Genomic DNA, 24,742 nt, shown 5'->3' on the forward strand with positions numbered 1-24,742 from the left:
CTCTGTTCTTCATAGTTTCTTAAGGATGTTAGATCGAGAGATATGGATGCATAATCAAAATGTTTTCGTTATCCACCTCCCAACACTTTTATCCAGAAAATTCCCCCATCTCGATAGAAACGAGTAGTAGTGCCCAGTCTTGCTGCACAAAACAACCTTCCTTTTGGTTGGAGAAAATCCTTGCTTACAACATAGGTCTAATGAGTAATTTTCATGTATCACGTTTTTTTTTTTTTGTTTTTTTTTTTTTTTTTAAGAAAGAAGTATAGCAACTTCTCTGGCAAACATATCGCACAACATTGTTAATTAGGTCTTGAATCCATGACTGAATAACATTAAAAATGAAGAGGGAAGCATTATTTGTATTATATCATCATTGAACAATCTACCTAACAATCTAATTTCTAATAAAATCTTACGATTTGCTGATGACTGCAAATTATTCAGGGAAGTCATCAACTCAAAGAAATCAGAGATATTGCAGAAGGATATCGACAAATTTAAACGTGATGTACTAAATGATATTTAAATGTAGACTCTAGGAAGTGTACCATAACCATGTTTCTCTTAAAATACTTTCAGTTCGTATTTTATATCGTATAAATCGTACCCTAATTAGTAGGGCAACACAAAAGCATAAACAGCATAAAAAGCATAATGGCAATTTACACATATAGTTGATACCTTGAACATGATTGTGGTTGTCTAAGAGTCCAGAAGATACTAATTTTAAAAGAATAATAGAGCATAATTTAAAAAAATAAAGCATAAAGCATAATTTAAAATATATAGCACAATTTTTGGAAAATTCTGTTTAACTGCAAATTTGTATTGATATTTTTAAAACCAATATTTACAATTCAAAACAACAATGCAAAACTTATTTTTGTTTCTGTAAGCTTTCCGGTGTAATACTTTGATGTGGAGAAAAGAGAAAAGAAAAAGAAGAAGAAAACTTTCCGCCAACAATGAATATTACACAAGAACTCCACACTATATTGTTATGTATACCTCTTGAACTTGAACACTTTAAGTACTTTTTGGTGACATCTTTTACTTTCCCTTTCTGTATACATATATGCATCTCTAAGGCGCACAAGTGATAAAGAAAAACTGTTTCTAAATAAAATGAAATGAAATCTTTGTGTTTTACGTCTTACGGTTATGTCGTCTATGCTAAAGGAGACGGTAATGATAAGAAATGAAGGAAATGATGGAATGAAGAGTAAAGCATATGGTAAACACGGGGCAAACGGACATGCTAAGCAGTTATCTGTTGCTTGTATGAATACGAATGACCGAAGAGAACTCAAGATGTTTCTTACAAACCAGTAAGCTTTCTACAAAGTAAAGGTATAATAAAGAAAGCAGTTTGTCAGTTAGTCAAGGATATATTGAACAATTAGTATATAAGGGTGCAAGATGTCCATATGCCCCATGGGGTGGGGCAGAAGGACAAAAATAGTAGGGGCGAACGGACAGTTACAGTTAGAGTGTACAAATCATTAACACTCTTACAAAGAATACTTAGAAAGTAAGCATAACGACCGTTTGGATCGCATTCTACATGGAACCAGAAAAAACAATGAGTTAAACTTCTAGCTCTAGCATAGGACAATGATTACGCTACACACATACTAAGTGTTTTGTGACGCTGTAGGAAACCACGCACTCAATCTTTACCAGCCATTTTTACATCATTATTGAATGTTTGTCTTTGTTTGCAACAGCAAAGTTGTACGCCAACTTTCGAAATTCGTAATTCGTAAAGTTAACCCAAATCCCATTTCATCCAAGGCGAGAATGTTCTATGATTTCCAAACTTTCGGATTATGTGCGATGACATAACGCATCGTCGTAGTTTATTACAAGGACATTGAAAATTGTCGCTGCAGTTGACAGACTGTCTCGTTTAGTCTAGCCGGAAATGATGGGACGTAAAACTAAAAGATTTCATTTCATTTTCATTTCATTTGCAGTTTAGAGAACCATCTTGTCTTCGCGTATCGCTCTAAGAGCAGCGGCCATGAACGCATCTTCCCACTTGCATCTGTCTGTTGTGCGAGATCGATGTCGTACCATCTCTGGAAAAAATGGTAGTACTAATAAGAAACCCACCTTTTAAGTATTATCACCCACAGAAATATTGTTTTCCTACTTCATATTAACCATTTAGGTCATTGTCCATTTGCCCCGCTGATTACGTGTCCGTCTGCCCCGCATACACATTGGTTTCAAATATTTCTGACCCTACTCAATAGAAGGTACGTAAAGTACATTTACTCTAGTGGCGCGTGTGCCTATCCATGCTATTGTCTGCTACTCTTCCCGCGAATGTTTAGCAACTTTCCTTCCTTGCCAAATACTTAATTTCTGAAGTCGAGTTTTTAGAAATCACGCTTTGGGGCACTTACTTCTGTGCAATTGTTGCCGATTTCCTCACAATAGTGCTGTAAACGCACAATATTCAGTGAATTCCACTCCTGCGATGTGAAGCACGAACTATAACCATACACCACACACGACTCAAATCACTGTTACCAGGTTAGTATATTTCCTATTACTATATTTCTTAACTCCTGTCGGTCTGCCCCCACCGTCTGCCCCGTCCTTACCATATCTCTTTACAGTGCATTAAGTTGAAGGTTCACATAAAAATGCTCATATTGAAATCAAATAAAGTGCAAACGGTAGCGGAAGGATTAAATTTTTACCTGTAATCTGCACCAGCTCAGCTCATTCACCGCCACACCTCCAACTGGGCGCCATTTAAGTTCGCGTAGGCGGCGCTGGAACCCAGTCACAGCGTTCCGCCGTGTTTGATCCGAAATGCCAGCCACAGACGCCCTGATTTTGTCCTTTAAGTTCTACAAACCACTTGGCTTCTTTGCATAACTTCCGTTTTCACATGACCCCAAAGTCAGAAGTCGCAGGAGGTAAGGTCGGGTGATCTTGGCGGCCAAGCGGTCGGGCCACCGCGGCCAATCCATCGGTTAGGGAATTTCTCGTCAAGGAACTGTCTCACCTTGATTGCATAGTGAGGGGGTGCCCCGTCCTGTTGGAACACGATGTCATTCTGGATTCCACGTGCCTCCAGTTCCGGAATGAGGTATTTCTGCAACATATCCAGGTACGAATCTCCATTCACGGTCTCCTCTTCAAAAAAGAACGGTCCAAGCAGATGATCATAGGACACAGTGCACCAAACGTTCACTTTAGGGCTATCTCTCTCATGTGTCTCAAATCCCTTTGGGTTTTCCGTGCTCCAAACGCGACAGTTGTGTCGGTTAACCTTCCCGGAGACATGGAAGGTTGCCTCATCTGAGAACATGATGGCTGAAAGGAGAACGTCGCCATGTTCCAACTGCTTGAGCATGGCGTCACAGAAGTTGAACCGGATGTCCAAATCTTCATCATCCAGATCCTGGACTATCTTAATTTTGTAGCCTTTGGCCTTGATCGTTTTCTTGGCTATCTTAAACACGGTTGTCTGTGGAATTCCGAGTTCCATGGACCGTCTAGGAATCGACTTCTGTAGGCTGTTGATGATGTTTTCCCTTACCCTGCTCACTGTTGCAGGCAATGTTGGCGGCCTCCCACTTCGAGGACGGTCCAGGACGCTTCCTGTCTCCAAGAACTTAGCATGCCACTTTCGGATTGCACTCTCAGTCGGTGCCGGCTTTTTGAACTCTTTGGTGAACATTCGACACACCAGAATTGGTGATTTTAGCTCTGCGTACCATAGAACACATTGCGCTTTCTCTTTCACCGACGCCATCTTTGATACGGTAAAAAATAGTCTTCTCAGAGAAGTTTTTCATTTATTTATTTCTTTAAAAGACACACACACCAATACAGCTTACAACTTACTTTTAACAGTCAACATTGAAACAACAATGAAAACAACAATGGATGGAATTTGGTAAGAAACTGACCCTTGCCCTCCCTCTCCCTCTCTCAACGTGTTCAGAGTTGCCGCTTATCTAACAGTGTTGCCAAGTAAAACTTTAATCCTTCCGCTACCGTTTGCACTTTATTTGATTTCATTATGAGGATTTTTATGAAAATTATAAGCAAATTAAATCCGTCCAGGCTTTATGAAAACCGTGTATGAAAGAAATCGGTTGCATAAAATATTAATAAATAGATCAAGATATTTAGAATATTTAATGTATAGTAAATTTTATACATTATATACGATTAATGTAAAACAATGATTGAAATTAACAATAAAGCACAATAAAGCATAATTTGAAAAAAATAAAGCATAATTAAACAAAAAATAAATCATAATGTGGGTTGCTTTACTAATTAGTAAGGTAAACAGAAATCGTTTCTCGTGTTATTTCCAACCCACCTTTACTAATTATATACATGCCACTACCATGGTATATCTATACGCTTGAATTCACAGTTGGTCTGTATTCCCATGTTCATATCTCCTCTTTTCATGAAGTTAGGATGCTAATTAGATATTCCTGTAAAATTATACTACATAAACTACAGTGGAGAAATTAAAAACTTCATATAGGGTCTAATAAAAGACAGTGGAAAAATATAAATACCCTAGGTTGAAATTATTTGTAAAACGTTACTTGGCATAAAATAAGAGTTTCTTACCTTTAACGATTAGCTTAGCTGTGAAATTTGCGGTAGCAGCGGCATTGCTGGCAATACATGTATAGTGACCAGAGTGTCGTGCTGCGATGTCCATAAAAAGGAGATTGCTGACGAACTGGTGCTGCTGCTCTTCGATACCAGGTTCCTGCATCAGCGGTTCTCCGTCTTTCCGCCATGAAATAGAGATAGGAAAATCACCAGAAATAATGCTGCATGACACCTGGGCTCTCATTCCTTCTCGCAGATTGGATGGAAACTGAAATGGCGCTATTTCAGGAGGTTCTGAAAAAACAATCAAATTGTGCTTTTATAAACCTAGAGAGCAAACAGGTTATGAGCAGATCTACGGTTCCAATTTTCTTTTTTTTTTTTTAAAAAAAAAAAACTTTCATTTCATTTACATAGAATTCGGAAACAATGTAATAGTCCTTAATTTAGTACTAAAACATTTGTGAAATTTTAAGTGCCTGAAAATGTGGACTTTCCGAACGAAGACTACTATTCTTAATACTGTTGACTTTCTGTGATTTAATATTACCTATTTTACAATTTTTGATCCAATATATGCATAATTTTCCTTGGAAGCACTAATGTCTTGAGTTCCCAAGTTCCTATCTTTACTTTTTCTTAAAAATGTATTTAACTCCTACATGGATTGTTAAAATCTATTTATATTTAAAAAAGTATATTTGGTACATCCCTTGAAGGTGTGATATTTTATAAAGTTGTATCTAATAATGAATATAAATAACTAAATTAACGGAGCAATAAAGGTTTCAGGATTGTGCAACCGGGCAATGACAAAAATTTAGAAGAATTAAATAACCTAAAATGCACTCAGCAATCCACGAGAAATAGTTCAAACAATTCATATTATAAAACCTATTTACAAGATTTAGGATTTAGATGTCTTGGCTTCTGGCATCTAAAGCCATTTAGCTTTTCACGTTGTGACGGATGACGTTCCTCGGCGACCACACAATCCGGGGAAAGCAAAGGAAGAAAGCGGTCTGGGACCTATAAGTTAGGTACCACCCCGCCATTTGCCTGAAGTGAATGAGGAAAGCCCAAGAAAACCTCATTCAGGTCTCTGGACTGAAAAAGCGTTTTACCTTTTTCGACCGAGTGTCCCCGCCGGGAATCGAACCCAGGACCGCTCGCACCAAAGGCGAGAGCGTTAGCAACTACGCTATACAGGGCCATCCTATTTACAATATCGTCATAAGTAATGTAGTATAGTTAACACGATAGATAAGCATTCGTGTTTGAATGATGCTTTGTCAAGTTTTTAGGAATTGTATGCGGCTACGTTGGTACAATTGAATCAGCAAAAAGTTTTGGGTGATTTGAGCCAGGACAGTGGTTCCTAATTCACAAAATACATTTTGCGAGAAGCACATTAATCCATCTCAACAGTGGTAGCTTTATTCATCACGTAAAATTGTGGTAGGACCAGGAGGTAAAAGTGAGGGGGAACGCGAGGGGATGCCGTCCCCCATCTCGAAAATATATGTATCGCGTCCCCACAGTTCCTAAAAATGACAATGGGCAAAGATAAGCAGGAGAACAGTGTGGCGTCATGCCGCTACCTATCGTCCCCCCACCTTTTCAAGTCCACTTTTATCCCTCCCGTAGCACCACCTTAATATTTGGGAAATGTCAGAAATAAAAATTTGGTAGAGTCCGGGAGAGCTTCATATGTAAATTCAGATGGACTATCTTGTTCCGTAGGATGTCAACGAATTCTGAGCTTGGAAGGTTTTCGTCTTCTAAATTATAGATTTATTTCATCATAGGTCCTATGAAGGAGTACATTGATTCTTGGGACTGAGACTGAGGTACCAGGCCTACTCCCATAATATTCTGGAAGACCACCCTTAAAGAACTAACAATCGTGCCAATAGTAAAAATTACCCACGCTTGAGTAAATTTCTAAATGAGCCCTTTACACTAATTATGCTACATCCAATGAAAATATTTCTAAAAAATATACCTTCATGTGCTCACGAGAAAATGACCTCAGGGTCAATCCATGCCAATGATCGAGAGAAAAGAAAAACAACCCCTCGACCTTTTCAAAAAAGAATCTAATTTTTTTCATGAATGTTTAACCTACATTGGGGTATTTCGAAACTACAATTAATTATTTTTTTAGAACATTCCATGGCGACACAGCGGCAGCCGCTTTTTTGCACTTTTTCGATTTTAGGTGTTTATGTTGTTTTGAATATCTCAGCATGCATTTGTCCTATCAAATTGAAAATAGCTGACTTCTCCAACTCGTACATAGCTGAAACTTTGATCTCTTAACATTTTCCCCTAAAACCACTTGAAGGGAGTGAAATCAGGGCCTACAGTAGTAACATTTTTGGACATTGAAGCATGTTTGGGTAGAGGGAACAACTGGTGTAGTGGTCTGAATTTGTGTGTGCTTGTAGTCTGAGGTCATAAGTTAATACACAAAAATTTACAGACCTGTAGCTGCTCCCAAAGACCTGCAAATATTCGTAAATTTAGGGAATTATGCCAATTTGGCATGTTTCACTGTCCAATATCTCCAATCGGCCTAGATGAAAAAATCTGAAATTTTGTTAATAGTTACTCCTTTAGTATACCATAACACACAGCATAGCACATTTTGTGTTTTTGAGCAGAAGGGGGTCAAAGTATTATGTAATAACGTCATACTCTAGGAGGTGTTTCGTTCATAAATTCAGCTGGAAATTTGTTGTTGTGTCAGTGTCCCGCAGTCAGTGTTCACAGCGAGTAAGTGTTCACCGACTTGGGAATGTAGATCAAACGAAAGGACAACAGTCTCCTGCATGGGTTGACAGCTAAAACAAGAATAAACATGATTGAATATTACTGATATAGCAAGCAGCAAGAGCAAGGAGTTGTTACGGACCTTTTTTTTCAAGTGTGCATTTTGACTTTCCTCGCCTTCTGTTGATAGCGGCATTCTTTACCAGTGCTGCTGTGGGTGTGATAAGATAGTGTCACAACTAGAGGAAAGAAACGAGCCTGATAACCTTGACTGGATTAACCATTCATCCTCCTAGAGTATAACGTTATTACATAATACTTTGACCCCCTTCTGTTTAAAAAAAGCGCTTTGTTGTGTGTTATGGTATGCTAAAAAACTAACTATTCCCAAAATTTCAGATTTTTTCATCTAGGTTCATTGGAGATATTGGACAGTGAAACATGCCAAATTGGCATAATTTCTCAACTTTACGAATTTTTTGCAGGCTTTTGGGAGCAGCTACAGGTCTGTAAATTTCTGTGTATTAACTTATGACGCCAGACTGCATGCACGCACAAATTCAAACCTTTACGTCAGTTGTTTTCTGTTCCCAAACATGTCTGCAATGTCCAAAAATGTTGCTACTGCAGACCCTGATTTCACCCCTTTCAAGTGGTTTTATGTAAAAATGTTAAGAGATCAAAGTTGTAGCTCTGCACGAGTTAGAGACGTCCAGTTATTTTCAATTTGGTAGGACATATACACGCTCAGATATTCAAAACAACGTAAACTCCTAAAATCGAAAAATCGCAAAATGGCGGCAGGCGTTGTGTCGCCATGACATGTAAAAAAACATTTAATTGTGGTTTTGAAGTACTCTGATACAGGATAATCATTCATGAAAAAATTAGATTTTTTGGAGATGGTCGAGCGGCACATGCTTGATCACTTAGAATGGATTGACTCCTCAATATTGGAATCTTTGAAGTACCGCTTATTGTAATGGTAGAAGTGCCTACTCTTGGATAAATTTCTAATTACAATTTTTATACTAATTTGAGGACTCTGAATTTTATGAAGTTGCTTATAAACATTCATGCCCATGGAGTGCCTAGAAAAGTGATCCCATATTTGGAATAAAAAGATTTAAAATAAAACATAGTTTCCTTCGTGACTCCATGGCCGGATATGTTTGAAAATGGTTTAATTGGATTAAAAATCCTTCAATTAGTGTAAAAGGCATAATTAGGCATATATCGAAGCATATGCATTAGCATAACTGTTAATTCAAAGATCCCAACTTTTAGGATTTTTTTTTTATTTTTTTTTTATTTTTATTTTTTTTTTTGTGACATCCTCAAATTAGTATGAAAAGCGCATTTAGAAATGTATCCAAGCGTGGGTGCTCTTTACTAGTGGTATGATCATTAGTTTTTTGAAATCTGCCAAAAATAAAAATTTGGTAGAGGTGCATAGAACTACAGTATCATTGTACACTGTATATTTTGTGTCACCGTACCCTCTGACATAAAGCTTAGTCAAAGGTAAATTTGTATGTGAAACATACAAGCTTTACATTTGCACTTTTGGAACAACTCGTTTGCCTTGCTCTTTCATTTTATAATCTTGACATGTATGAACTGAAGCTACTACTCCACACAATAGAAAAAACTCGAACCTGTCTCACAATTATGTCTTTGTTGATTTGTCTTTCTTTAGCGACTTTCTTATCAATAATTTACGTAAGTGGGCAAACCTACGCCACACTTACGTAATCAATATGATTAAAGCAATGAAGATATTATCTTATTTTTTACTTGTTTAGTAAGTTAATTTCAGGAAGCAAATTCAATGAATTCTAGTAAATATTTTGCAATTATAACATTTCTTATTCATGATGATTGGACTCTGTCCTTACTTAGCAACCAATATGTAGACAGAAATAGAAAATGAATTCTACCTTTTGTGTGTGATAAAGGTAGAAGCACTTATTACTTTTATTTTTATTATTATTATTATTATTATTACTATTATTATTATTATCAATTTTATGGTAAAAATTGTGTCAGTCAGTAGCTTATGTTGTCACAATAAAAGCATTTGTTACTGGAAATTGAAAGGAAATTTACCTTCATCATCTCTTTCTCACTCTCTTCCTTTCTTACTAGTTTTTTTTATCGAGTCAGGTTGCAGATAAAACATACAATAGGAAATAAATCGGTGTGTCGCTTATGACATCTCATAGAAAATGTTTGAGTATACTTTCTTCAATAGGTTTCGAAACATAAGACGACCGATTTCAATATTGCATATGTAAAATTGTGAATCTCATAGATCTGTGATCGGTTAGAATTAACGAATAGATTACAGAAAATAAACCTAATATCCTTAAAACTCGATCATAGAATTCCACATCTAGTACTGTAAGCTTTTGATTCGTATAAATATTCAAATTTTGATATAATCTTCTCCGCCCGAACTCTCATAATCGTGCGGGTAGCTTTTCTGTATTACACAAGCGAGAAGTTTTCATTTTTCAGCTCACTACGGCTTCAAAACGCACAAATATGCGGGTCCACTTTCTCAGAACCTACGATGGATCCACGCATTTTTTAAAATAAAAATGTTTTGTACATGTTATATGTAGTGTGGAGAAAACGGTTTCATGAAAATAATCTAAGAATTTTTACTCCCGTGAGGAAAGGGATAGAAAATATATTGATAGTTACTGTATATTCCTGCGTGTACTGTAGGTCAATTTCTTTTCTGCTTGATTTATCGGAAATATAGAATTATTTTACGATTTTGAATTTCACGATTATTTTAATATATCCCATTTCTTGAAGAATAAAAATGTTACCTATATCTGTCATTTTGCATAGAGTGTTTACTAGTTCCCGGGTTCGATTCTTGGCGCGGTATTTGCGATTCGGTGATAACCCCGGTGCGTTGGATATAGGAAATCCCGGATTCGATTTCCAGTATGCTTGGGTTCGCTACACCCTGGTAGGACGTCTTACTTCACCTTTGAATATGAAATTGCTATAAATATACTTTTAAAAATGATAGAGAACTGTATTATGTCACTCTGAATGTTAGATCCCTGGATTTGTTAGATAGGTGTCACCCGATGCAAGGTATACTTCAAAAATTCAAAAGCAAATTAAATTAGATTGTGACTTTGGTTGAACGAAACATGATAATTCAGAAACTGATTCATAGCTAACCGTGGCTGTATTTGAAAGATGAGTGACAATCGGACCAATGTACACTTCTTTTAAAAACCAAGTTAAACTATGCTGCAAATTAGATTGAGGTAAAACAAAACAATAATAATTTTGAAACTATGTCATAATTTGAATGTTGTGAATGTAAGATTTTTGAGTGTATTTGAATGATAACTGTCCGTCGGTCCAAAGTACTAATTCCAATATTTAGGAAACAAATTGAGTCGCTAGTTTGATTGAATTGAACTAATAAATTTTGAACTATATCGTAACTTAAATATTTTGAATGTATTTGAAAGTTAGATGTCATTCTGCTCAAGGTACACGCCAAACATTTAAAACCTTCTTAAATGAGGATGCGAGTTTGCTTGAACTAAAAATCATTTTTGAACTGTGTCATACCTTGAATGTTATGAGTGCGTAGGTTTTTGTGTTATTTGAATTATACATCACGTGCCCAAGATGAGTTCATCTCAAAATTTAGGATAACAAAGCAACAACTTATATGCAGTACTGTAGCTTCAATGTTGCGAATGTACAGGTTCTTTAGTGTTTGGAAGATACGTATCACGTGGTTCAAGATACCCCTCCGTAAATTTAGGAACCAAATTTTGAATGGGGAGTTTGAGCTAAAGCATGTCAAAGCCATATTGCATTAGTATATTCCCTAACACAATAAAAAGAAGTTCATAACTTTGTCATAGTTTGTGTTAGAGTAAAAATAAAGATACCGGAATTGTTCAGCTCATGAGAAAATATTCAATGAGAATAACGTTTCACAATCTACAGTCTCTACGTTCATGGTCCTGAGTTCGATTGCTTGTGAAGTAAATCATTTGAATCCTTTTAACCTCAGCACTCGTACTCTGTTTAAACAGTAGGTCCCATCTCATGTAGGCTTGGCGCTGAAAATGAAACTAATATCAATCAACAAATGGAAAAGGAAACCCCAAATCGAAGAATGAAAAGTAATTATATGCACTGAAAAGCAAACACCATAATACACGTATTACACTACCAATGTGGAATTCGTTTGAACTGCTTCTAAGCAGACGAAAATATTCTAGATGCTAAAAAGAGAGATTTATAACTTAACAATTATTAGTTGGATTGTTTGTACTTTAAGAAAGGCCAATTAAACGTGTGTCTGTAGAACATTCATTAAGTTATAAGCAATGCAAATATTGTTATTAACTACTTACTCATAACATCAAGTGTGATGTGACCACGAGCTGATTGGCTTTGCTTGTTAGCAGCTAGACATGTGTAGAGCCCTCTGTCTGATCTACCTTCAACTTGTCTTACTAAAAGTGTACCGTTTGTAAAAACTTTATGTCTGAGATGTGATGGAAGAGTTTCTCCGTCTCGTTGCCACGTGACACTGGAAATTGGAAATCCAGCCACGGGACACCGCAAATACACATCAGTTCCAGCAACCACTGTCACGTTTCTCGGCGGCCTTGCAGATGGGGGACCTATGTCATAACAAAGAAAGAAACTAAATTAATACTTTTTGTTGAAGCAACAGAAAACAAACTTATAATGTACAACTTTGACACTGAGTTGAAATTGATATAAGCTAATACTAAAAATCAGTATAACAATTTACGAAAATACAGAAGAGGATAAATCATTTCAAGTGTACGAATCCATTTAAAAAGTTTTATATATATATATATATATATATATATATATATATATATATATATATATATATATATATATATATATATATATATATATATATATATATATAAAGGATTTAGGGGTGCACTGGTGCACGTGCACACTGTCTTTGTAAATATATACTACCCATACATTCCATATGGGTATGTTACCTGTTTCTGCCAATTTTGGGAAGTTTTGTCCTTAATTGTCCGGGCATTAGTACTGATTCGTAGCTCGGAAACTGCATGGAACGTAGTTTTATATAAAAGACATTTCGAAATGACGTGAACAATAACAAGACTTTTCATGAGGAATATAACCAGCGATCAAATATGTTGGATATACACTCCAACCTATTTATTTAGGAATCATCATTGTATGTCCAGATGACAAAATAAGAAATTCTGAACCGGTTCCCAGTGGTAAGGAAAACATTTTGCTACTTACAATTTACGTGGGCTGGTTCGAGTTGAGTGTGGAACGAACTTTATCTAAGATTTAGTAAAGAACTGTTGCAACTAACTATATTCCATGACTTTTATCTATTCTAGAAAAGTGACTGTCTTTGTACATGCAAATTTTCTGGGAGACTTCAATATATTTTCAAGCATATGAATCGGAAGACTATAATGAGAGCATGGTATTTGACCATATGGCTCTACAAAGAGTTGGATGAACAGTTTCTTTGGATAAAACAGTGGGTCATTAAGCTTTAGCTTGTAAAGATAAAATGATAAACGGAGATATTTATAATTTAAACGTTAGCTATCGCCTCAATATGTGAATAAATTCCATCTAAAGTTTCTTGTTAACTGTATGCCAGAAACTAAAGAAATAGCATTGTGATAAGTAAAACATGCATCACTTACCATATATGTTAAGACGTGCTGAGTGTTCCACTGTTCCCATCATATTACGAGCAACACACGAATATAATCCTCCATCTTCCACATGAGACCGGGATATATTGAGATGTCCAACCACATCTCCAGTGGAGTCCAGATAGCTTCCGAGTACATAACCACTTCTAGGGCCAAGTTCAGCACCATCTAGCAACCAAGTTATCCGCGGAGGAGGATTTCCAGTGGCTATACATTTTAATGACAATGGAGGCCCTGGTTGAAGCGTTTGTTCGATGAACGTTGACTGAAGTTCTGGAGCAACAGCTGTAATAAAAATTATTAAGTTTAAGAAGCTTAAAAACATATTGGATTCAAATGTTAGTTAACGAGAAATTGGTAGACTGCCCGAATAAGACGTTTTATAAGATACTATAAATATGCAATAATGAAGCCAAGTGGCAGTTAAACATTGCAACTGTATGCCAGTAACTGATTTCATTTATTGCATAACTGGGACTTTTGAAATGAGTTCGTTTTGGCACCTAAACAAGTACAAAGAAAGGAGCTCTATCTTTGTTTTTCTTCTTCTTTGAAAAAAAATAGCATTTGTATATGAGGAAACACCAGAAAAAACGAGTAACTGTATGGTATTTACAGAAGTTGACTTAATATGAATACTCGAAGCAAAATCATTTTCAAAAGAGATTGTAAAAGATGGTATTAATTTTGTTAAAAATAAATATTTAACTAACAGTTAACATAAGAATAATAGAAATACTAAATGAAATATTTCACTGTCACACATCATATTCACGGATCTACTCCAAAGCTCACACACAAACAGAAGGTGATGATAGCTCATAATATTTCTAATATAGTTCGTGAAACATCCCATATATGGCATACAGGGTGTTTAAAACACACGCAAGTATTCACTCTAATAGCACGTGAAATCACTCCAAGCCGAGACACAAGCAGATTAAAGGCAGGGCACTTTGATTTTGTGTATTTATTTGGTATAGTATAGGATTCCGTACTTACTGTAGAGCGTGGCGTAGTTGCGTTAGTCATTGCTGGAATTCACCTACAGGTCATGGAAAACCCACTATGACCTACACATGCACGATAGGGTTTAGGTCTGCAGATGTAGCAGGCCAAGATAAGATATAGCAAGCAGAGCATGCTCTGTTGCCCTGATCGTATGAAGACTCTCATTATTCCGCTGGAAGATGGGATCCCGTAAATTTGCAGATAATGTTCAAGATCACTGTTGAGATCATGTATGTACCACTAGTCAAAGTCTCCTGAACAAAGACTAAAGGTAAGCGAGTTGTGTGATTAATTGCTGCTCTTCCTTACTAGATTGCTACATGAGAATCCTCTTCAGTGAATCCAGACACGTACAATATTTTCCAGCCCATTCGCACGTCCAGGAACATACAAACACGTCAATTACTACGAACAATGGAAGAAAAGTGACTCTCGCTTCACAATGTAAAACTACATTTGACTTCCAAATTTTGCGAATTCAATACTCAAACATGAAGTAACATCTGTAACTAATGGTTTGAATTGATTAATAGGATCAAAGATAGAACCTGATTCTTACACGTGGAATCCATATCAAAATGGGATTACTTTGTATGGGTTGAGGAGAGAAAATGGAATTTACTTTTTGAACTCTGAATCGATTGCAAGAAATAAAAACAGCGTCTCGATCGTTTCTGCTCTGCGAAAATCAGTATTGAAACTGGTAGTAGTAGAATATCTCAACCACTTCCGGTTTCGGTAGAGTGTTGTGGGTTGTGGTGATACGTTCTCATACACCCTGAATTGGTCACAGACAGCTCATCACTATTAATACCATTTTTGTTCTATGGTGGCGAATGTTGAAGCCAGTAATAGTTAATTTGAGCCACTTGAGGTTTGAACAGAGGGATGAAAAATGAAATCTTTGAGTTTTACGTCCCACAGTTATGCCGGTTAGGCTAAAAGAGACGGTGATGATGAGTAATGAATAAAATGGTGGAATGAATGAAGTAGGAGGAAACGGGAGAACCCCGAGAAAACCCACGCACACGCTGTTTGTCCACCACAAAGTTCACTTGGCGGGGGCTGGGACCGATCCCGGGACCCCAAGCACCACAGATGAACGCTCTGCCACTGAGCCACCGTGGCCCTGAAGAGAGGGTTGAAGGAGGACATAAGACCTATTCTTGGGGAGCTGAATCAACTGTTGAAAAACGTATCTCGATATTTCTTACTGTTTTTCTCTGATACCTCTCGACGGACGGATGGACATAACCATTGCATAAGACTTCCGACACTTATATATACAGCATAGTTTGGAATTCTAAAACACACTGATTGTTGAATAGCACTGTTCTCGACTCGACTCGCCACTGAAGATTCTTCCAACAATATCGAAGAATTGTATTAGGTACAGGTGAGCTTGCTGGTTTCAGTTTGAATGCACTATGAAATAGTTTATAATATGAGGAAGTGCATCATGTTCGCGTGGTTGACTGATCTTATTGAAATGATCTATCGAGGATGTGGGTGAAATCCCCATTAAGAATCTCAACCTTAAGCATAAGAACTTAATGAAATCAAGACGTATGAATGTCGTATGTATGTGGGGCAGATACACTTGTCAGTAATACCCAGAATCGCAAAATTATAAAATGTGTACCGTATGACTTTTATGTGTACGAAAACTAAAAAGGAGGGCGGAGATCTTAATCTTCTCTTTTAAAGACATGGTAGGTTTATTCGAAACTGACATGAACATTGGTCTGGTATACGAAAACAAGATTATAAGACCAATGTTCATATTAGTGATAATACAAAGAAAAAAGAAAGAAAGAAAAGAAACAGGAAAAGTCAGTGTAAATGTTAGGTTAGATGTTTATTATTACATGTATTGTTATCAGGGGTCTACAATAGTAATAATATGAAAAATATTAACATTAATAACAGATACAGGGTTTGTATGATAAGTAATGAGACCAGGTCTGGAAACATTGTTTTATTGATCTGATCTGTACAGGGACTTAAAAGCTTTCGAAGTACTCTCCTCTTGCGTCGATGCACTTCTGCAATCGATGTTTCCACGCTGCAAACGCCCCCTGGAAGTCAGCAGCCGGCATGTCCTTTAGAAATGTGGTCACGGCTGCTTGGATGGCTGTGACGTCTGCAAAACGGGTTCCTTTCAAGCGTGGCTTCAGCTTCGGGAAGAGGAAGAAGTCGGCCGGGCTCACATCTGGGCTGTAGGGTGGTTGTGGAAGGACTTCCACCCCAATCCGGGTCAAAAAGGAGGTCACTAAGAAGGCGGTGTGGGCAGGGGCATTGTCGTGATGCAACTTCCACCGGCTAGCGATCGCCGGTCTTTTCCGCTTGACGCTCCTGTGCAGTCTCTCAAGGACTTGTTTGTAGAAGGCGGCGTTGACGGCTTGTCCTTGGGGTACAAACTCCTTGTGGACCACCCCCACATTGTCAAAAAAACAATCAACATTGTTTTCACCTTTGACTTCGACATTCTGGCCTTCTTGGGGCGCGGGGACGCAGGAGTGTGCCACTCCGCGCTTTGACGTTTCGTTTCAGGGTCGTACTGGAACACCCACGACTCGTCACCTGTTATGACGTCATCTTCAAAGTTAGGGTCACTGTTCATGAGGTTCAACAGTTCCTGACAACAATCAACACGTCGTTGCTTTTGTTCGTCAGTCAACACTCGCGGCACCAGTTTCGCACAGATTTTTCTCATTCCCAATTGTTCCGTCACAATCTTGTGCACTGTTGTGTGGTTCATATCGAGTTCATCAGCAATCAATCTCAACGATAATCGACGGTCTGAGTTCAGGAGATCCCTCACTTTTGCCACAGTTTCGTCCGTAGTCACTGTTGTCGGGCGTCCAGCCCTCTCCAGATCCTCAACGCTTTCCCGGCCGTTCCGGAACGCACTGTGCCAACGAAACACCTGGGCTTTGGATAGGGCTTCCTCTTTGTAGGCCTCCGTGATGAGAGAAAGCGTCTGAGTAGCCGTTTTCCCCAGGCGAACGCAAAATTTGATCGCATAACGCTGTTCGATGGAACCCTCCATGTTTGTTGATTTTCCGCCGTGACAAGAATGTTCACAAGGGCTTTGTCCAAGGCTTGTCCGCGCTCCACTAAGGCTCGGAGCCAACTGACGCGCGGTGCGTTGCTTTGCTCGGACCCCCCCCCTACATCCTCCATCACCGACAAACCCGCTCCAGCGACACGCGCGCCGCGGCGCGGCGAGTCTCATTACTTATCATACAGACCTTGTATACCACTTCTACAAAAGAACTAATCGTTCTAAGATTAAAGAAGCATACAAAATTTTGAACATGAAAACAGCAATATGTTTCTACATTGTAAGTTTAGAAAAAAAAAATAATTTAAAATGTCTAAGAACTAACTCGGTTGAACATTATGGTGTCGTTTAGAGGCATCAAGACCGTACCCACAGTTGCTTCTAGTAACGCTTGAATCTCTTATAAAGCCTCAGCGTGAGGCCGACGATTGATCAAAATGCTGTTTTATTCTGTACTTCATAGTAGGCTACAACATGGCCGACTTATCATTAAATCGACTTAGTACGTCGTATCCATCAACGACTAAGTGTACATTAAGCTTGGGGGCGCGGTGGCTCTGTGGTAGAGCTTTCACCTTCGGTGCTTAGGGTCCTTGGTTCGATCCCAGCTCGCGCTGTGTGGACTATTTGTGGTGGACAAACTCAGTGCTCGTCGTGGGTTTTCTCGGGTTCTCCCGTTTCCTCCCACTTTCTTCATTCCACCATTTCACCCATCTCTCATCATCACTGTCTCCTTTAGCCTAACCGGCATAACTGTAGGACGTAAAACTAAAGATTTCATTTCATTTTTTGTACAATAAGCTTGTTGTGTTTTATGCAGAGTCGTTCTGAAGAGTAATTAATGCCATACTAAAGAGTTCGACTAACATACTGTATGTTTCCTACAGTAGTCAGACCTTTAGTATGACTCTAATCATACGTCAAAACGACTCTGCATAAGGCGGGTTAAAAGTGCAGAAAGATAGGCAACCTGTAAAACTAAGGTGTTATGTTGGTGGACGAGCATCTAACTTGTAATACATATGTATACGGGAGTTAAAGTTACAATGGTGTAAGTTATTTTTTCGAAAAGGAAGACTTATAGACACAGAAATCTGAACTAGATAAGTCAGTCTGTTAACAGGAAACGAAAGTCAGACCTTCATTCAATTACCAACAGATGGCAGTGGAAATTCTAGTGATAAAGGAAACGACTGTTTAGTTCCCGAATTTATTATAGTACCTTTTACGTTAACTTCTGAAAAGCAAAGAAAATATGACTTACACCACTTTAACTTTAACCGTCCATATTAACACATTCAATTTGAAACCTGAGTGATACTCAGTCTACTTTACTAATTGAAACGAACGAATCCGGGCATTACGTATTAACTTCTCAGATACCTTTCCCGGGTGCTGTCGCTTTTCGGTAGTGTAGTAAACTTATTGGGTACGAAGATATAAGAATGATTTGTGCTAGGGTTCTTTTATTATTGTTCTGCAGTAATACATGAAGGAGTATAAATGGGTGAAGAACAAATAACGTATATTGTAGAAGCTTCCCCCAATGATAAAAATAATGGATAAGATTTACACCTCTTCCCCATTATATTTGTTTTGTGGAACTTACTTTTATGGAGGTGATAGAGCATTTGATTGGAGTAATATTGTAGCATTTCCTCCAAACAATACAAATAAATGTTGTATTAAACTCAAAATATAATGTAAAATGATTTGTATGCCTATTTTATTACTACATAATACATACATTTAAAAAATACACTATACTGACACGATAGTTAGTCAACCAAGTTTGATTTGAGGAAAACACGGAGAACATCGAAGATGAAACTGGACGTATAAATGAGAGGTGAAAATCATATAGTAAAGGAGAAAATTAGAAAAAAATAAAGGGATGCAAGCATATCCCAAAGAGTCAGCAACCGAACTTCCCACACTTCTGACCTACGCAACAGGAACAATCATATAAAAGCCATAAAGTACAAGAGTAAAACAACCAACGAAGAAAGCATATTATTCCTAACGTCAAATGCGGGATCTACAGAAGCAACTGGCAAAGTCAATGAATCTAGCAAAAGACAAAAGCTTCGGCAGAATCACTAAAAATAACAGAAACTTCACTAATAATTAGAATTATAGCACTTGGAAAAATCAAGGAAGAGACTAAGCCACGGACACCATTCAAATTAGAGGAACAGAAGGCAACTCTCTTATGATCATACGAGGCGTGTTTTTAAGTAAGGTCCGTTTGAACATAAGTACACAGTGAAAGGTTATTTCAAAAAAGTAAATGTATTTTTAGAAAGTACATACTTTGCTCTATTTTTCGACATAGTTGCCAAGTTCATTCAAACACTTATCATACCTCTCAATCAATTTCAAAATACCCTCTTCATAAAAACTTGCCGCCTGCTCCGATAACCAAGAGTTCACTGCCGTTTTCACATCGTTTCGGGTTCCAGCGGGAGCACAGTTTCCTAAACTTTAGGTGTTCAGAAACAATTTTGTAAAGCACTGGTCTCGACACGTCAGGAAATTCGTTTGAGAGACCTGTCATTGTGAAACGCCTGTTCTTACGAACCCTCGCTTCAACTGAAGCTACCAAATCGTGTGTAATCGAAGGAGGGCGACCGGAGCGGTCCTCATCATGGACGTTGTCACGGCCATTTTTGAATTCTCGTACCCACTTACGCACTTTGCTTGCACTTATAACAGTATCACCGTACATTTCGCAAATCTGTCGATGAATTTCTGCAGCAGACAGGTTTCTTGCTGACGAAAACCTTATCACTGAGCGAACCTTACACGCGGCGGGCGACTTGATAGTCTTAAACATTGTGAAAGCACAGAACACAACAGTATAGGTCAACTACAGAGCTGAAACTGAGCACAGTTGTTCCAGAGACATGCCGGTACACGACGCACACGCTCGTTGTGGTATGCGCGCGAACTACTAGTGTCTACAAGAAAACGGACCTTACTTAAAAAACACGCTTCGTATATAATATCCTTTCAAACATAAATTACAGTGATATGCATTTTTTCAACTTTTTTCTGTTGTTTTGAAATAAGATTTTCTATCGGAATGGATTTTTTCTGCAGATTCCGAAAATGACCTTCAAAGTTCTGTATTACGGCAGCTTTTTTCACAAATCCCGAAAATGTGAAAATTAAACAAACACGCTTTTTAATGACATTGATATATATTAAAGTTTATAGCATGTTACAATATGCTCTAAAGGGAAGGATTGTTGTTTGTGTTCCATGAAGGAGACGCACGAAAATCCTTAATTTCTGCCGGAAAACGTGCAGTACAAACATTATAAATGGTCTATGTGCGAGGATTTCAAGGTGACTGGAATATTGCTCGGTCAAGAAGAAAGATACACAAAATACTCTTGCTTTTTGTGTGAATGAGACTCCAGAGCAAGAACTGAAGTGGGGTCGGAAACAGTGGCCAGTCAGACGTACTTTTATACCTGGAGAAAAGAACATTGTTACAGTTTCACTGGTTGATCTCTCGAAAATTCTGTTGTCAGCGTTTCACATATAGCAAGGTTTAATGAAGAAATTCGTGACAGCTTTAAGCAGAGACAGTAAATGCTTTTAGTACCTTGGTGTTAAATTTCCATCATTCATGTCTGAAAAAAATAAAGCTGACATTTTTAGAGGCCCACAAATAAGAAAATTGATGGCGGACAAAACCATTCGAAGAAAAGTATCAGTGAGACCGAATTGCAAGCATGGACTGCATTTGGAAATGTGTCACAAAACGTTTTGGGAAACACGGAGGCTGCAAATTACAGCGTTTCAGTCGCGAGATATTGGAATGTTATAAACTATTTGGCCGTAACATGAGCTTAAAAGCACACTTTCTTCATGCCCATCAAAATTACTTCCTAACAATCTTGGTGAATTTACGAAAAAATGGCGAGCATTTACATCAGGACGTTAAATTTTGGAAAAGAGATAACAGAAAAGATGGACTGTCCATATGATGGCCGACTACTGTTGGATGTTAAAAAGAGACTGCAATATTGAAACGCACAGAAGAAAATCCAAAAAGATAAATCTTTAAGTGGAGCGCAGCGGTGAATATTATATATGTATGCTTTGAAATATGTATTTATGGACTTATAAATCATTTCGTCCATCTAGAATGCTATTGAGTATGTTACAAACCTTGCTATATATCAAAATCATTTTAAAAATACACTTTTTCATTCTTCCACATTTTCGTGACTTGTGAAAAAACATCTGACGTAATACAACATTTTGAAGGTTATTTTCGGAATCGGCGGACAAAATACATTCCGATACATCTCTTCAATTCAAAATAGCAAAACCTGGGATACCAATGTTATAGTGGAGCTCCTTTCGGGTTATTTAGTTAGTATACCCACCTTTAGCTATGACCCTGGGTCGATTCTCGGTTAGAGTTCACGTGTCTCTGATCCAACGTTAAGCTGTAGAAGACATCAAAACTCCAATCGAGAAAACGGATGAAGATATCATGCAACAACTAAGTGAAATGGACAAGGAACGCTTTAGAACAGGGTTAAGAGTTAAATGCCGCTGTAAATTGGTAACAGAAGTCAGCTCAAGCGTAAGATAAGATTAATTGCAAGAGGAAAATTGTACTTTACTTATATGACATTGTAGTAAATGACTTGCTTTCGAGTCTAAGATGCATGAAATATCCCTATCTCAATGAATACAAGGTAACCACTGAAGCTTGTGCTGTTTTTGACGTCTAATTTGATTAACAATTCACAGAGAGATCGAACAAAAATGGAGATATTGAAACAGATTGTTCACGGTTGTTTGCTGCGTGACTTAAAAGAGGACCTCTCATTAGCCGCATCATATCGTCGAATAGACAAGATATTTGAGGAGGATGACGCGAACTAACACATTTTGGGCATTGCTTCTAGAAGTTCAGGTTGGTAAATCTGAGTCTTTGTGAAGACTCCTGCTTTAGGCAATCACAAATGTTGGATGACGAGACCTTGAAGGCAGCTATAGAGGAGGACAGCAGTCAAACTCATGGTGAACTATTTAAATGTTTCCATCTTTCCGAGAAAACAGTAAGACTTCACTTTCACAGCATAGATAATGTGTAAGAGCTAGACAAACTGGTATCTCATACATTGCCGGCAGACAGAAAGGAACAAAGAAAGACAATATGTTTATCTTTGCTGTGTCGTCTCATGAGTGAAGAATACTGAGTCCAGTATGACACTCTCAAACATACCAGACTTTGGTTGTTTCCACTTGATCCTGTCTCAAACCTCAAAACCATCTCTGCATACACGCAATATAATGATTAGTGTTTGGTAGACTAGTCAGAAGATGTGCGTTAGAAGGTCTTTCCACCAACCACATCATCACTGTGAATCTGTACTCAAAGGAGTCGCAGCGTGTCCGTGATGCATTGCAGCAGAAGAATGCAATGTTTGCTAATCAAAAGGGTTAAAAGAAATGGGCCAATCCATCTGAAGTAGTCCAAAGATGGGGAAAATGGTTACTCGACCATCTCCGAAAATTATAGAAATTGGAGTGTGATAAACCTTGTGTATGAGAAGGTCAGAAGGTCAATACGCGTAACATCATTCACGTTGTCATATGTACAAGTGTTCCTGAAAGGCGGCCATCTTTGTTGTCGGTGGAGTGATATTTTTTGCATTTGCAAGCGTTTACGAAAACAACAGTTGCTCAGGACATAGGTATCAGACAAACACCAAACAAAAACGAATTTTAGAGGAGGGAATGAGGTATATGGGAAACATATACTCTTGCTTCTAAATAAATATCCAGGGTTGCAAACCAATACATGAAATCACTAGAAAAAGTCCAGAAAATTACACTTTTAAAGCGGCTGTAAGTAGGAATGGCATAAAGTGGGGGGTTCATAAGTTTTGGCTGAATACTATTGCATGTAGAGAGTCTATAGAAGTATTAACACCTATGATACTACTGGCACTATAGATTTGTGGGGATCTGAAAGTGTAAGTTTGTGATTATGATGCCATGTTTAGGGCGTAATATTTAGGAGGGCAAAGTGCTAAAAATTTATGCTTATGCCACAAAGAAATTCTGTATGTAAATAAATAAACTGCAAAAAAAAAAAAAAAAAATCATGACTGGTATTATATGGAGAAAACAGTGAGGACATGGTAAAAATGCGAAGAAAGCACGCGCGTGACGATAGTCGTATCCCGTAAATATTTCATTGTTTTGATGTTTCATGCTAGATCTCGAAAACTACGCATGGTTCAGCAATTAGGCTCGTTTTTGTTTGTGTTCAGTTCAGGCGTTTGTTTCATCTTTCTAGCTCCATGATCATTGCCACGTCAATATGGTAAGGGGGATAGCTCCCCCTTGCAATCACGACACCCATCGTCGAACTTAAGCAATGTTTATCATATATCCGGAACGGTTTGAGAAATCGAAGTACTGTAAACGGCAAAATAATTTTCACATCCATTATAAACCATACAAGTAACTATATATTATACTTATCTGATCATGGAGCAATTGAAAGAAAACTTCTGTCCGTCGCCATAGAAACCGCCGTTTCCAGGGCAACAGATCCTGTCACGGTTAGCCAAAATTGAAAGAATACGTAAAAATTTAACGAAGATAAAAGAGCTAATGTAGAGTTGGAGAGGAGTCGCTAAAATTAATTTTCTTTAACGAGGACGATTACGAAAGATCACTTACTGATTGAAATCCAGATTATTTTCCAATAGAGTAACTTCCAATAAACCTTTTGTTATTGTTAATTATTCCATATCGGACTCCCGAAGAAAACTCATCGAAACAACTTATTGACCGTGCCAATAGCGACTACTCTCAATCATGACTCCGTTTTCTTTCATTTAGAAATAGGAAAGAAAGAGAAGAAAGTAGAAGGGTAAAAGAAGGAGGTAGGTAAAGAAGAAAGAAAAAAAATAGGGTATTTTAATGAGAAACAGATTACTGGATAATTCCGGAAATATAGTAAAAGGTCGGGAAAGTCGTTGAAAGATGAATCATTCTAAATGTTATTAACAACTAATCAATTTTGGAATGCTTCGGAATAGACACATGTTCCCTCATACCACCCAGACCTAGCTCCAGGCACCGCGATCATGGGGTTGCCCAGACCTAGACCTGGAAATGAGAAAAGTGAAATTTAATTCTTTGTAAAGTTATTCCAACCGGTGATTGATAACTATCCAGCATCTGAACTCTGTCCTCTAGGATCGACCACACATATGAATTAGCCAAGAGGAAAAAAAAAATCAAACTTATCAACTCAATATAAATTTATGTATCGCATCAATAAAAGTCTTAACTTCCTGGAAGAAAGATGTCGTATGTAGGCTTATCCTGCTATTTTTGCTTCACTCCTCGAGCCGATTTAAACCGTTAGTGACGGTCCTTCATGACCTAGGTTATTTACCTTAACACATATATTAAAACATGACACATATATTACAGATGTTAATATGACAAATGATATCACTAAAATTACTTATAT

The 24,742-nt window shown here is 37.7% G+C and overlaps 1 protein-coding gene across 1 annotated transcript in view; it reads right to left on the minus strand.

Moving 5' to 3' along the window:
- Positions 1-24,742, minus strand: part of LOC145672658 (cell adhesion molecule Dscam1-like) — a 439,482-nt gene that overhangs the window by 74,406 nt on the left and 340,334 nt on the right. The window contains exons 7-9 of the mRNA XM_081741822.1: positions 13,128-13,424; positions 11,793-12,065; positions 4,621-4,902 (exon numbers count right to left, since the gene is read on the minus strand). Of these exons, the coding sequence (XP_081597948.1) occupies positions 4,621-4,902; positions 11,793-12,065; positions 13,128-13,424 (852 nt within the window). The remainder of the gene's footprint in view (positions 1-4,620; positions 4,903-11,792; positions 12,066-13,127; positions 13,425-24,742) is intronic.

The sequence above is a fragment of the Thermobia domestica genome, chromosome 16 (genome assembly GCF_964235325.1).
Source record: "Thermobia domestica chromosome 16, izTheDome1.hap1.1, whole genome shotgun sequence".
NCBI lineage: Eukaryota > Metazoa > Arthropoda > Insecta > Zygentoma > Lepismatidae > Thermobia > Thermobia domestica.